The following is a 14,289-nucleotide window of genomic DNA, read 5'->3' on the forward strand; positions in this document are numbered from 1 at the left end:
CATTGTGTATTTTTAAAAATAACGTTTAAAATGTTTAACGTAATGTTTCAGGCTAAAATTTTAGTTACTTTAATAAAGATAATGATTTGCACGTATGAAAAAGTGTTCAGTGCATATGTAAAAATATTAAACGTGTATTTTGGCATTATTCAATATATATTTCTGAAATTTTCTATATGTATTCTGAAAAGCCTCATATCAAAATATTATACGTGTGTTGTCATAAATATTTATAAGCAGCACTGAAGCGAGGAGATCAACGCAGAGTTCTGGAAGATCAATACACTGTGGCATGCGCTTGCAGAAAAGCTCAAGCTTCCAAGAAGGAGATCGAGGTCATCGAGCTGCCTTATATACAGACTTTGCATGGTGTAGTGGCCGGTGATGAAAATTGGGTCAAAGGAAACTCTTTACTGGACAAGATGGCCAAGCTGCGGTCAGTGGAGCTGCACGTCTCAATGCTTCTAAACACGGGCCTGCACTAGAGAGTGCTATCGGTGAAATGGATCTCCTTGGGCACGTGAAGTTGAAACGTGATGCTATCCAGGCATATGCTTGTTTACGTGAAGTTGCAACGGTCATATCCAGATGACTAGTTCATATGATGCGAAGTGGAAGAGCTCAAAGGCTTCGACGTTTGAAAATGTGTACATAGAGAGGAAGAATGAAAGACATTTTTAGGGCTTTGCAATTTGAACTTTACGCAGATGGAAAAACAATGTCACTTAGCAGCCTCTAGCCTCTTTTGCTAGTATCGGCACACGTATGGAATCGGAGTGATCTTGGATTATTACAAGACGATATTAAATCATTGAATTGGTCAACACTTGTCTTCAAGGATTTTTTTAGGGGTCACCAATCATGTTCCTTTGCTTCATCTTTTGCGAGCTAATCTGGAACATAATTGATGAACATTAGTCCCGTGAGATATGTTGACATTAATTGAATCAACCAAGGGAATTAGGATCCACTTTCACTAGTCATTGTTATAATAATTCCACCTAAAATATATAGTTATTGCTCCAATGGACTCTAATTATTATATGGATCACGTCGTTTAGATTTGCATAACTTTACATATATGATATAAATAGCCGACCTTACCATTTTTGTTTCGAGTATTAATGTTACATCACCTACAAATTACGGACAAGCTTGCTTTCTAATACCACATAAACAAAGGCACATATTGTCAAAGTATGTTGTTAACGTTGAACATGGCATGGGAATATTCATGCCAAATATTGACATGATTAAAGATCTTTCCCACATACAACATTTTATTTTGTATTACGTATAGGAGGACTATAGAACCTTATTATTTGCAACCGCAAAATAAAAATGACTACAAAACTAGGAGTAAATTTCTCCTACATTTTCCATACATTGAACATGACACCCTCACATCGGGGAGGACCACCGTGCTAGTTCCATGATGAGAAGAACCTCGTACTGTCCTTTTTTGTAGATAGATAGATAGATAAACCAAAACACCATTTAACTGTGCATTTGTTCCTTCAATCTCATACACTGTTTGCTCATAAAAGAAAGAAATACATTTGTCCTAAAGGGAAAAGCACAACATACGGCATTATGGATCACATTTCCAAAAAAAAAAAAGTTGTTTGATGCTTTAATAAAATTGCCCACTTCCAAAAACAAAAAAAAAAGGCATCATAGATAACATCTATTTCCCTTCATACACTTTGCAGTCGCACATACGCACAGACATACACATAATTAATAATAAGTCTCGACGCATGCATGCATGCATGCACGTTCCAAATTAATGAGGTACATCTGTGCATGTGCACGCGATGTTGTGTTAAACCTTAATTGGTCGCTCCTCGTCGATGTTTCGATGATGCCATGCTTAATATCCTTGGAACTGGGGTGGTGGTGGTGATGCGTATTTTGCCGACACGACCGGCGGCATGATGAACTCGTCGAACTTCGGGGGTGTAAGTGATTCCGCCAGAGGTGACTGTGGCTCTTCTTTCGCTGGTGCTGGGGTGGTTTTTGCTGGAGGAGGCAATAACACTGGTGCCGGTGGCGGTGAGCTGACCGGTGCCGGTGGTGGAGGAGACTTGACTGGAGGCGGCGGTGAGCTAACTGGGGCGGGGGGTGGTGGTGATTTCACCGGAGGAGGTGGTGAGCTCACCGGTGCGGGTGGAGGAGGAGACTTGACTGGAGGTGGCGGCGAGCTAACTGGAGCCGGTGGTGGTGGAGATTTCACAGGGGGAGGTGGTGAGCTCACTGGAACTGGTGGAGGCTTCACCGGCACAGGTGGTGGAAGCACCTTCTCTGGTGCGGGTGGTGGAAGCACCTTAACTGGCGCTGGTGGTGGTGAGCTCACTGGAGCCGATGGAGGCTTCACGGAAACCGGTGGTGGAAGCACCTTTTCTGGTGCGGGTGGTGGAAGTACCTTAACTGGTGCTGGTGGTGGTGAGCTCACTGGAGCCGGTGGAGGCTTCACCGGCACCGGTGGTGGAAGCACCTTCTCTGGTGCAGGTGGTGGAAGTACCTTCACAGGTGCTGGTGGTGGTGAGCTCACTGGAGCAGGTGGAGGCTTTGCTAGCACCGGTGGTGGAAGCGCCTTCTCAGGTGTGGGTGGTGGAAGTACCTTAACTGGCGCTGGTGGTGGTGAGCTCACTTGAGCCGGTGGGGGCTTCACTGGTACCGGTGGCGGTGAGCTGACTGGTGTTGGCGGTGGTGTGGACTTCACCGGAGGTGGTGATGACTTCTCAGGCGTAGGTTCTTTTGGCGGATATGACTTCACCGGTGGTGGTGATGACTTCTCAGGCGTAGGTTCTTTTGGCGGATATGACTTCACCGGTGGTGGTGATGATTCAACAGGTTTTGCTGGTGGTTCATACTTCTCGGTCGGAGGGGGAGACAACTTCGCCGGAGTTGGTGGTGGCATTGACTTTTCTTTAGGTGGGATCACCGGTGTTTCTGTTGGCGGAGACTTCTTCGGTGCAGGTGGTGGAGAGCTCACTGGTGCAGGTGGTGGAGGAGATTTCACAGGAGGTGGTGGAGAGCTCACTGGAGCAGGCGGGGGAGGAGATTTCACCGGGGGTGGTGGAGAGTAGACCGGCGCGGGTGGGGGAGGAGACTTGACCGGAGGTGGCGGAGAGCTCACTGGTGCGGGTGGGGGAGGAGACTTCACCGGTGGTGGTGGCGAGTAGACCGGTGCTGGTGGGGGTGGAGACTTCGCCGGAGGGGGTGGAGAGCTCACTGGAGCCGGCGGCGGAGGAGATTTCACAGGGGGTGGAGGAGAGTGCACCGGCGCGGGCGGCGGAAGCACCTTCGCGGGCGTCGGTGGTGGAAGCACCTTCTCGGTTGTGGGTGGCGTAAGCACCTTCACGGGCGCCGGTGGTGGAGGCACCTTGTCAGGTGCGGGTGCCGGATGCTCCTTCACAGGCGCCGGTGGTGGCGGCACCTTGTCTGGTGCGGGTGCCGGATGCTCCTTCACAGGCGCCGGTGGTGGAGGCATCTTGTCTGGGGCGGGTGCCGGATGCTCCTTCACAGGCGTCGGTGGTGGAGGCACCTTCTTTGGTGCGGGTGGCGGAAGCACCTTCGCGGGCGCCGGTGGTGGAAGCACCTTCTCTGGTGCGGGTGGCGGAAGCACCTTAACCGGCGTTGGTGGTGTAAGAACCTTCTCAGGTGCTGGTGGAGGAAGCCCCTTAACCGGCCCCGATGGTGGAAGCGCCTTCACCGGAGGCGTGTATTCTTCCGGAGGCGCGTATTCTTCCGGTGGAGGTGCCCTCTTGCGCTCAGGGGTCAACGGGAGCCAGCCAGAACTGGGAGGTGGCGGAGCACCAGCATACTCATCCTTGGGTGGAAGTGGCCCAACAATGGGGCCCAAAACAGCCGGCTCGGGTGCGGGTCCCGGTGCTGGTGCTGGTGCCGGCGTCGGGATCTCCATTACTGGCCCAATTATCGGCGATAGCGCCGGCGGTGATGCCTGCTTCCTGTCCGGCGAGGGCGTCGTCGTCGGGTGCGGCCCGGCACAGACGTGCTTGTTGCAGTCGACGGGGCGCGCGAGGACGGGCGCGCACTGGAGCGTGGTCTTCTGCGCGGGGCGGAGCGCGCCGAGGCAGTTGTTGGCGTCGTCGAGGTTGACCTCGGATTTGTCGGAGGGCATGCAGGGCGCGGACTCGGACTCGAAGAAGTTGGATGCGTAGCTGAAGTTGACGAGCATGGGGAGCTCGCAGATGGCCTCGTGCACGATGCCGGTGAGGACGTTCCTGGACACGTCGAGCTGCTCCAGCTTGCTGCAGCCGGAGATCTCCTTGGGCAGCGAGCCGACGAGGCCGTTGCCGCTGACGTCGACGACGGTGGTGTTGGTGAGCATGCCGATCTCGAGCGGCATGCAGCCCTCGAGCGTGTTGTTGAGGAAGATGATCTCGTCGAGCGTCTTGGCCATGCGGCCGATGCTCTTGGGGATGCATCCGACGAACTTGTTGTTTGCGAAGACGACGACGGAGGCGGTGGAGTTGCCGATGGTCTCCGGGATGGGGCCGACGAAGCGGTTGCTGTTGACGAAGATGGCGTCGTAGGGCTTGTCGAAGAGCGCGGGCGGCAGCTCGCCCTCGAACTCGTTGAAGCGGATGTCGAGGTACTTGAGCGTGGGCATCTCGAGGCAGACGTAAGGGAAGGGCCCGACGAAGCGGTTGTTGCTGACGTCGAACTCCCAGAGGATGGTGAGGCGCGACATGCTCTTGGGGATGATGCCGCAGAAGCGGTTGGTGTTGATGTGGAAGAAGGCGAGGTCGGTGAGCAGGCCCAGCTCCGGCGGGAGGTAGCCGGCGATGTCGGCGCCGTTGAGGTCGATCCCGGCGACCACGGTGACCTTGGCGTCGTCCGGCGCCTCCGCGCAGGTCACGCCGTTGTAGGAGCACACGTCGGCGCCCACCCAGTCGCTGGTGAAGTTCTTGGGGTCGGAGTAGAAGGCCTTGCGCCAGGCCTGGAGGCCGATGTAGGCGCGGCGGAGGCGGTCGTTGGGGAAGGTCATGTTGGCGGTGGCGGCCTTGCCGTCGAACTCCAGGCAAGGCCTCGACTCCACGTCCGCGGGGAGGTCGCCGTCCTCGCCCACCCCGGCCTCGCTCATGGCCAGCAGCTGGCGTTGCGCGATGTAGGATGCCTCCTCGCTGGTGACGGCCCGGGCAGACGAGAGACAGGCCGCCAGGAGGAGGAGGAGCGCGGCCGCCAGCCGGCGGCCATCGGGCAACATCGGCCCGCGGTGATCCATCTACGAACTGGAGGTCGTCCGTCCGGCAATGTGTGGTGCCCACCGCCTCCCGCGTTCTCGAGATATATAGGAACAGCCATGCATGCGTGGTAGCGTGTTCCTCGGTCGCGTCGATCGAGATGGATGGCCGGTGGCGAGGTTCCGCGGTGGAGGGCTGCGCGGGTCCGGCGGCGCGAGGTTGCAGGAGAGGTGGAGCGCAGAGAAACAAGGATCGAGTGGTTGCCCAGCCCCGGATAATTTTGGTGCTGCTTTGCGAGCATGCCGCGTACGTGGATCGATGCTTGAGTTCCATGGCGTTCCTTGTTCCTTGCATGCGATGCACGCACCGTCGACGAGTTCCATTCCTTCGTTCACTCCCTCAGTGGCAAGTGGCAAGTGGCAACCGATTGATGCCATGGCCGGCTTATAAAATTTTAAATCTTGGACAAGAAGATCTAAATTATCATCGGTCTGAATATTTTAGTTCCCGGGTAAAAAAAGCCTCAAGACAGGATCAATGTAGGGCGTCCATATGTTTTGACAAAATTGAAGTTACGAATTTTGAAACTTGGTGCCACTTGGTAAAACTTCATGAAACCATGAAACCTTATGACATATACTTAAATTTTCAAAGTCACTTATCTCTATGAGATTTTACTAAGTAATTAATTTTTTATATGTCTGAACTAATTAATTTTTTGTCATTCTTTTTGAAATATATTTGCAATTATTTTCCATATAATTAAATATTATGTAACTATATGAAATGTTTATCAATTTGGTTTGCATATGATAGAAATATTTAAAATTTGTGCGTTGCCTTCGTGAAATTTTTATGAAATTTAGTTAAATATGACTAAAAGATTAAGTTTCCTATGATTAGGTGTGATATGTATTTGTCAACTTCTTCAATGCAAAAAAATATTTGGTGCCTGTGTGAAATAATATCATCATATTTTATGAAATATATTTGTCAACTTTCTGCAAATATCAAAACATTTGGTAATTACATAAAATATTTCCGAATTTTGCTGGAATATGACTAAAATACTTGAAATTTTGGTGACATCATTTTCAAATCTCTGTATAATTGAATGACATATACCGATTTATTCTGTTATTAATATATTAGATATATATTTAAAGTTTTTCAAGCAATCCAATATTTGGTACCTCTATGAAAATTTTCAAGTTTCCTGTATATAAAAAATAATTGAAATTAATATGAAATTTTGGTGAGATTAAGTTTAACATATGACTGAAATAATAAAAATATGTTTGATTATTTAAGAATTATTCTTGAAAAAAAACGGTTTTAAGTAAATAAATTAAAAATGTGAATTAAAAACATTTTTTAATATCATCGAAATAATATAACAAATTTGAATAATAATATGTCTTGCGATTTGTTTGAGATATTTCATCGAAATGACGAGTTCTTCGTTACCTCCATGAAATGTTTCTAACATTATTTGAAATAACAACCTGAAAGCTTAAAGTGTGGGTGGATTCATATTCTTGCAGCTCTCAACATAAATATATTGTGTTTTACGCAAAAAGTATTGGAATATTGCCTTGCATAAGCACCAATCTCAAAGCACAAATTACTGGTGGATTCCACTCGGCCAGGTAATTGAGCCGTTAGGAGATCCAAGTTATATACTACAAGGTCATCTCCCGACCCCTCCTCTCCTTCGCGGGGGCGACCTAGGGTTCCTCCATGCTGCCGCTGAGGGAGTCATGGACTAAGGGGTTCTCGAATCGTCGGCCCACTACTTATGGGCCGAACTAAGGGGCTACTGTGGAGACTTGGTAGGATCCGGACCCCTCGACGGATGAAACTCTCTAGAGTCATGGAGTGGCCTCCAAGTTGAGGGTTTAGCAAGATCTTTCCTTCATTGTACTCGATCATATGTAACCCTAACCCTGCCGGTGTCTATATAAATCGAGGGTTATAGTCTAAAGGGCTAGAGCAACATCCATCACCCCATCGACCTAGGGTTTAGCACGCCTGATCTCGAGGTAGATCGACTATGTAACCATATCATACACATCAAACAAAATCAAGCAGGACATAGGGTTTTTGCATCTTCGAGAGTGCCCGAACCTGGGTAAACACCGTGTTCCTCATCCCTTGTTCCCCATTAATCCTAGATCCACAGCCCGTGGAACCCCTACCCGAGGTCCACTGGTTTTTGACACCGACATTGTGCTTTCATTGAGAGTTCTGCTGTTGGATCACCGAAGGATCGATGGCTCGCCTGATCATCAGAGATGGCGTAAGCTCCGGAGACCTCTTTGTCCACGGTCAGCTCTTCGCGTTCAGCAGCATCGTGCTGCACGCCAACCCAACTGGTCATCTAGACCAAATCAACAACTTTTCCCCTGAGCACCGGATTCAATTCGACAACTTGGACTATGTCGCTGACTCTCGAGGCGATCTGGCTTTCACCGGATTCGTAGCCTCTCCGGGCACTCCTACAGTTCTCATTGCGTCTGTTCTAGAGCTTTCTCCTGATCCGATCTACGGATCGGCCCCTCGACTAGCATCAAGCCCTGATGGCTCCACCTCGCCCGAAGACCCGAATTCCCCTCCGACCATGCCAGCGACACCCACCGAAGACCCGGCCTCGAGCCTCATCATGGAAGTGGTGGCCGGACGCTCAGAGTCACTCTCGGCCGAACACTCCCCACCCTTGAGCCCCGGTGACGGGTTGACGGTCAAAAACCAGGAATTATCCCTCGCCGAACTTCCCCTCACACCCTTGGCTTTGAGCCCGAACACCGAGACCATGTCCGAAGACTAGGTCTCGCCCTTGGACTCTTATCTTGATCCGGACACAGGCCCGGCCACGAGCCCTGAGATCTCCTTGGCTCTGGGGACCAGGATTCAATTTGGACCTGGATCGCCCCTCACCCCACCGCAATGGAAACCAATACCGAGCAGCCACTGTGTGCCAACTCGGTAATCCTCGCTTTGTTAAACGAAGCACTGGACCGAATCCAGGGGTTGGCTATCCAAGAGGGCTCAGGCTCATCTTATTATCAGCAACCCTTCGAGGCGAATTGCAGGGAATTTTGTGGCCCACCCACCGCCCACCTAGTAGCAACAGTCAAAGACTTAACCGACACGTTACATTAACCTCGGACAGCGCCGAATACATGGACGAGGACAGTCGAGCTAGGGATAACACCAATACAGCTCCCTCCATTACCGGCTGCTAGACGGCCACGTCCACTTATGATGTTTACATGGTGGACACCCCGAAGGATGAAAATGGCACGCCAAGGAAGGATACAAGCAAGCCCAATGATGAGCCGCCAAAGCGCCGCAGACAACGCCGCCGCTCCAAGGCTCGTAGAAGCCTCGTGAGCAATACATATATGGGAGAAAATGGCACCCAAGACAATGTGGACGACCCTGGCGAGCCCGATGCCGACGAGGAACCACAAAATGACAATGAAGAGTACGAGGTCCCACTCGATCCCGAATACCTCGATGACTCCGAGGACAACAACTATCTCCCCCTCTCTGAAGAGAAGGGTAGCTTGGGCGACGAGGATTTCATCGTCCCCATAGACCCACTAGATCAATAGCGGTCCAAACAGCAGCTGATCGCCATAGTTCAAAGCCTAAAGAAACAGTGGCAAAAAATAAAATCTGAACATGACACCCTCAACGAGAGATGGAATAAAGTCCTGGATGCCGAAGAGGAGTACGGTCCCAAGCAACAGACCAAAGGCTACCCAAAGCAATGACTACTGCCGGAATTTGATGTTGGGACCAGCCGGACCGCCCCCCTCGACGACGAGACAAGACTGCCGATAAAACCAAACAACTTTGTCGTAAAGATAAGGATGTATAACGGTCACCATGTGGTTATGACCTACACCAGGACGTAGACGCCCAGACAGGTCTTACAAGGTCCATCTATGGACCCAGAAAAGACACTCCCGCTCAGCGGGACAGATATCAAGCCCGCTAGATCGAAACAACAGAGCCCGGGAACTGCGACGAACTGGGATGGCTGACCACCTCTGGCGCGACATAGCCCAAAATAGGGGCGCCACTCACCCTCTGTCCTTCACAAACATAGTAATGCAGCACCCATTCCCGGAAGGTTTCGAACCTATGAATATCGAGCCCTATGACGGGACAACTGATCCAGCTGTATGTATTGAAGATTTTTTGCTCCATATCCATAGGGCGAGAGGAGATGACCTCCATGCCATCAAATACTTACCTCTGAAGCTCAAGGGTCCGGCCAGGCATTGGTTAAACAGCCTTCCCGAAGACTCCATAGGATGTTGTGAGGTGCTCGAGGATGCCTTCCGAGCCAATTTACAGGGCACCTATGTCTGGCCCCGGATGCCGATGACCTGAGCCATGTAATCCAGCAGCCCAGCGAGTCAGCCTGGCAATTTTGGAACATATTTTTGACTAAGAAGAACCAGATCGTCGACTGTCCGGACGCTGAAGCCATCGCCGCCTTCAAACACATTACTCGAGACAAATGGCTAGCACGTCAGCTCGGCTAGGAAAAGTCGAGAGTTGTGTTAGCGCTTACCTCCTTGATCACTCGCTTTTGCATGGGAGAATACAATTGGCTAGATTGTAGAATCTCTAACCTAGAAGCCCCCGGCACCTCGAAAGTCCATGATGGAAACAGGAAGCCACGGCGGAAGCAAAACAAGCGCCGCCACAATGACGGCGAAGCGGACGAAAAAACACTAAATGCCGGATTTCATAATACAAAATCCGGATCGCGGAAAAAAGTCCTCTAAAGGCAACTAGGAAGGCCCAACTAAATTGGACGCAATCCTGGATAGACCGTGCCAGACCCATGGCACCACCAAAAAACCAGCCAACCACACCAACCATAACTGTTGGGTGATAAAGCAAGCCGGTAAGGCAATGGCCGAAGACTCGGGCAAAAGTCCCCGAAGCAAGTATGATGAGGAGCCCCGCAGGCTGAATAGTGGAGGCCAAAAACCCTTCCCTTCCTAGGTCAAGACGGTGAACATGATCTACGTCAAACATATACCACGGAAGGAGAGGAAGCGCGTGCTATGGTATGTGCATGCCGCCGAGCCTGTAGCGCCGAAGTTTAACCCCTGGTCGGCTTGCCGGATCACCTTTGACCACAGGGACCACCCACCAGTATCCGTCATGGCGGTTCGGTGGCCCTTGTTCTCGACCCAATTGTGGATGGGTATCACCTCAGAGAGTCCTAATGGATGGAGGCAGCATCCACAATCTGATTTACGCAGACACGGTGAGGAAAATGGGGAGCGACCCATCAAGACTTAAACCTAGAAACACCACCTTCAAGGGGGTTATTCCGGGCGTGGAGGCCCGCTGCTCAGGCACGGTGACTGAGGGAGTCCTGGACTAGGGGGTGTCCGGATAGCCGAACTATCATCATCGGCCGGACTCCAAGACTATGAAGATACAAGATTGAAGACTTTGTCCCATGTCTGGATGGGAATTTCCTTAGCGTGGAAGGCAAGCTTGGCGATACGAATATGTAGATCTCCTACCATTGTAACCGACTCTATGTAACCCTAGCCCTCTCCGGTGTCTATATAAACCGGATGGCTTTAGTCCATAGGACGAACAACAATCATACCATAGGCTAGCTTCTAGGGTTTAGCCTCCTTGATCTCGTGGTAGATCTACTCTTGTAACACACATAATCAATATTAATCGAGCAGGACGTAGGGTTTTACCACCATCAAGAGGGCCCGGACCTGGGTAAAACATCGTGTCTCTTGTCTCCTGTTACCATCCGCCTAGACGCACAGTTCGGGACCCCCTACCCGAGATCCGCTGGTTTTGACACCGACATTGGTGCTTTTATTGAGAGTTCCTCTGTGTCGTCGCAATCAGGAAGGTTGCCTTTTCCCGTCTTTAAAGACGGCGCCGTCGTCAAGGGAGCTTTGGCCGCCGGCCAAACTATCCGGCTAGGTGGTTTTCTTATGACCGCCTGTTCGGCCACCGCTCCGACAATGACCTCTCAGGTCATCAAAAGCGATCTTCACGTCAGCTCGGAATTCGCCAAGCAGCTAGATCCGATGGAGCTCTCCTCCGTAAACGAGCTCTTGGATCGCATCGCCGCCCTGGGAGTCGCTACAGACTACGATCAGATTGGGCTTAAAACCGATCTGAGAGAAATTAACTCTCCCCAGGCTACCCACCACGTTGTTGTGGCAGAGGAACAATGCGACGACTCTTCTTCTATGTTAAAAACCAACTATGTCCGGATTCCCGATCCCTCCATGCCGGATTCCCGCGGAGGGACGGACGTCAATCAAATACTGAACCTAAAGTCAGGCATCGGACCAGATTTGTTGGAAAACATCCAACAAACCAAGCTTCCAAATCTGGAAACTTCTTGGCCTTTGAGCCTCAGATCGGGCGGGGTTCCGAATTTAATTCCACCGGCCCACCCAAATATAAGCGATCTACCTCAAATACGGCAAGAGCCCGATGAAACAGTACATCATTACTGGGCCAGATTCCTCCTGGTTATGAACAGGATAAAGGACTGCCGTGAAGAAAGCGCGATTTCAATGTTCTGCAACAATTGCACGGACAAGGGAATCATGAATGCCATAGGTCGTTGCGAAGTTACACGCTTCGCCGACCTAGCGACCATCGTACAAAAATACTGTGCGATGGAGAGCACCTGGAAAACCAAAACCAGGTTTTGGGACAATCCGGCCCTGAATACAACCCCAGTCCGAAATAAAAGGGTGCGTCATACTCAATCACCTAGGTTAAAAACCAAAAAGCAAAAACCCCCTAAAGGGCACGGAACCGTACTGGAGGGATGGCTCAACGGACCCTGCAAAATCCATAGTACGGAAGGCGCCACTCCAACACATAGCCTTCGAGCATGTTGGATACTACGGCAGGTGGCCAAAAGTGGCGAAGGCTTTCTAGCCCCGGGCAACCAGCCCAGCAATACCAGTACGGTATTAACAGTCTTTGAGACTTTCACATCAAATAACATAGGTAAGCGAACAATCCGCAGCCTCGCCGAAGTCTACCAAGTAGCAACAACAAATCCATGGAGCGACACTGCTATCACCTTCAATGCCAGTGATGAACCTAAATTCCGAACAGCTCGAGCACCAGCCGCATTTGTCCTCAGTCAGATAGTGGATAGCTTTCGCCTTACCAAGGTACTCATGGATTGCGGCAGCGGATTAAACCTCATCTACGAGGAAACCCTTCAAAAAATGGAAATTGACTGGAGCCGCATTGAGCGAAGCAGCACAACCTTCAGGGGAATAATCCCTAGTCGAGAAGTACGCTGCACAGGAAAAATCACACTAGACGTAGTGTTCGGCTCGCCGGACAATTACAGGTCCGAAGAGGTCACGTTCCAAGTGGCCCCATTCAGCAGCGGATATCATGCCTTGTTAGGGCGAGAGGCATTCACAATCTTCCAAGCTATACCTCATTACGGGTACATGAAGCTCAAAATGCCCGGGCCCAATGGAATAATCACTCTTGTCAGTGATCCAGATATAGCACTCCGCGCTGAAAATAAGACAGCCGCACTGGCCCTAGAGGCATTATCCGAAGCCCTAGCGGCAGAGGAACTCACTGTGCTACGCTCCACGGTGGATACGGACGATGTGATACTCGATAAGAGGTCTAAGTCCACCTCTTTTAAACCAGCAGACGAAATAGTCAAATTCCAGGTCCATCCAACGGACCCCACAAAGACGGACTCCATTGGGGCACAATTAAATCCTGATGTAGAAGCCGCACTACGAGAATTCCTTTAGGAAAATTGGGACATTTTTGCCTGGCACCCTTCAGATATGCTAGGAATCCCACGCAGGCTGGCAGAACACAGCCTAAATATCCTAAAAGGATTCAAGCCAGTCAAACAGGCTCTTCGGCGATTTTCCGAACCCAAAAGACAGGCAATGGGAGAGGAGCTAGCCAAACTCTTAGAAGCCGGATTCATCAGAGATATAAAACATCCGGACTGGCTAGCCAACCTGGTAATGGTACCAAAAAAGAACAAATCCTGGCGCCTTTGTGTCGATTTCAAAGACCTTAACAAGGCCTGTCCAAAGGACCCTTTTCCTCTCCCTCGCATCGACCAAATCATCGACGCCACCGCAGGGCACGATTCATTGTGCTTCCTCGATGCATACCCCGGATACCATCAAATCAAGATGGCGGAAAAAGACCAGGCCGCAACGGCATTCATTACTCCATACAGACCATTCTGCTTCAACACAATGCCCTTCGAACACAAAAACATCGACGCAACATATCAGCGCATGATTCAGACATGTCTGGCTACCCAGATAGGCAAAACAGTGGAGGCATACGTAGACGATGTGGTCGTTAAGACCAAACACGTCGAAACTCTAGTAGACAATTTGAGGCTTACATTTGACAATCTCCGAGCATACGACATTAAGCTCAACCCGGAAAAATGTGTTTTCTGTTGGAAATATGCCCTAGAGGCAATAATAAAAGCATTATTATTATATTTCCTCGTTCATGATAATTGTCTTTATTCATGCTATAATTGTGTTATCCGGAAATCGTAATACATGTGTGAATAACAGACACCAACATGTCCCTAGTGAGCCTCTAGTTGACTAGCTCGTTGATCAACAGATAGTCATGGTTTCCTGACTATGGACACTGGATGTCATTGATAACGAGATCACATCATTGGGAGAATGATGTGATGGACAAAGACCCAATCCTAAACATAGCTCAAGATCTTATAGTTCGTTTGCTAGAGTTTTCCAATGTCAAAGTATCTTTTCCTTAGACCATAAGATCGTGTAACTCCCGGATACCGTAGGAGTGCTTTGGGTATGCCAAACGTCACAACGTAACTGGGTGACTATAAAGGTAGACTACGGGTATCTCCGAAAGTGTCTGTTGGGTGACATGGATCAAGACTGGGATTTGTCACTCCGTATGACGGAGAGGTATCACTGGGCCCACTCGGTAATGCATCATCATAATGAGCTCAGAGTGACCAAGTGTCTGGTCACGGGATCATGCATTA

General features: G+C 50.2%; 1 protein-coding gene across 1 annotated transcript; it reads right to left on the bottom strand.

Annotated features, from left to right (window-relative positions):
* Window positions 1-1,516: 1,516 nt before the first annotated feature.
* Window positions 1,517-5,276, bottom strand: LOC123103238 (pollen-specific leucine-rich repeat extensin-like protein 3). The gene has a single exon (XM_044524765.1). It carries the CDS (start codon window positions 5,252-5,254, stop codon window positions 1,874-1,876), a length of 3,381 nt encoding a protein of 1,126 aa, XP_044380700.1. The 5' UTR covers window positions 5,255-5,276; the 3' UTR covers window positions 1,517-1,873.
* Window positions 5,277-14,289: the final 9,013 nt, after the last annotated feature.

Source organism: Triticum aestivum, chromosome 1B (genome assembly GCF_018294505.1).
Source record: "Triticum aestivum cultivar Chinese Spring chromosome 1B, IWGSC CS RefSeq v2.1, whole genome shotgun sequence".
In the NCBI taxonomy this organism is placed as follows: domain Eukaryota; kingdom Viridiplantae; phylum Streptophyta; class Magnoliopsida; order Poales; family Poaceae; genus Triticum; species Triticum aestivum.

Coding starts and splice junctions, on each gene's coding strand:
- LOC123103238 (XM_044524765.1), bottom strand. CDS start 5,254: ATGGATCACCGCGGGCCGATGTTGCCCGATGGCCGCCGGCTGGCGGCC.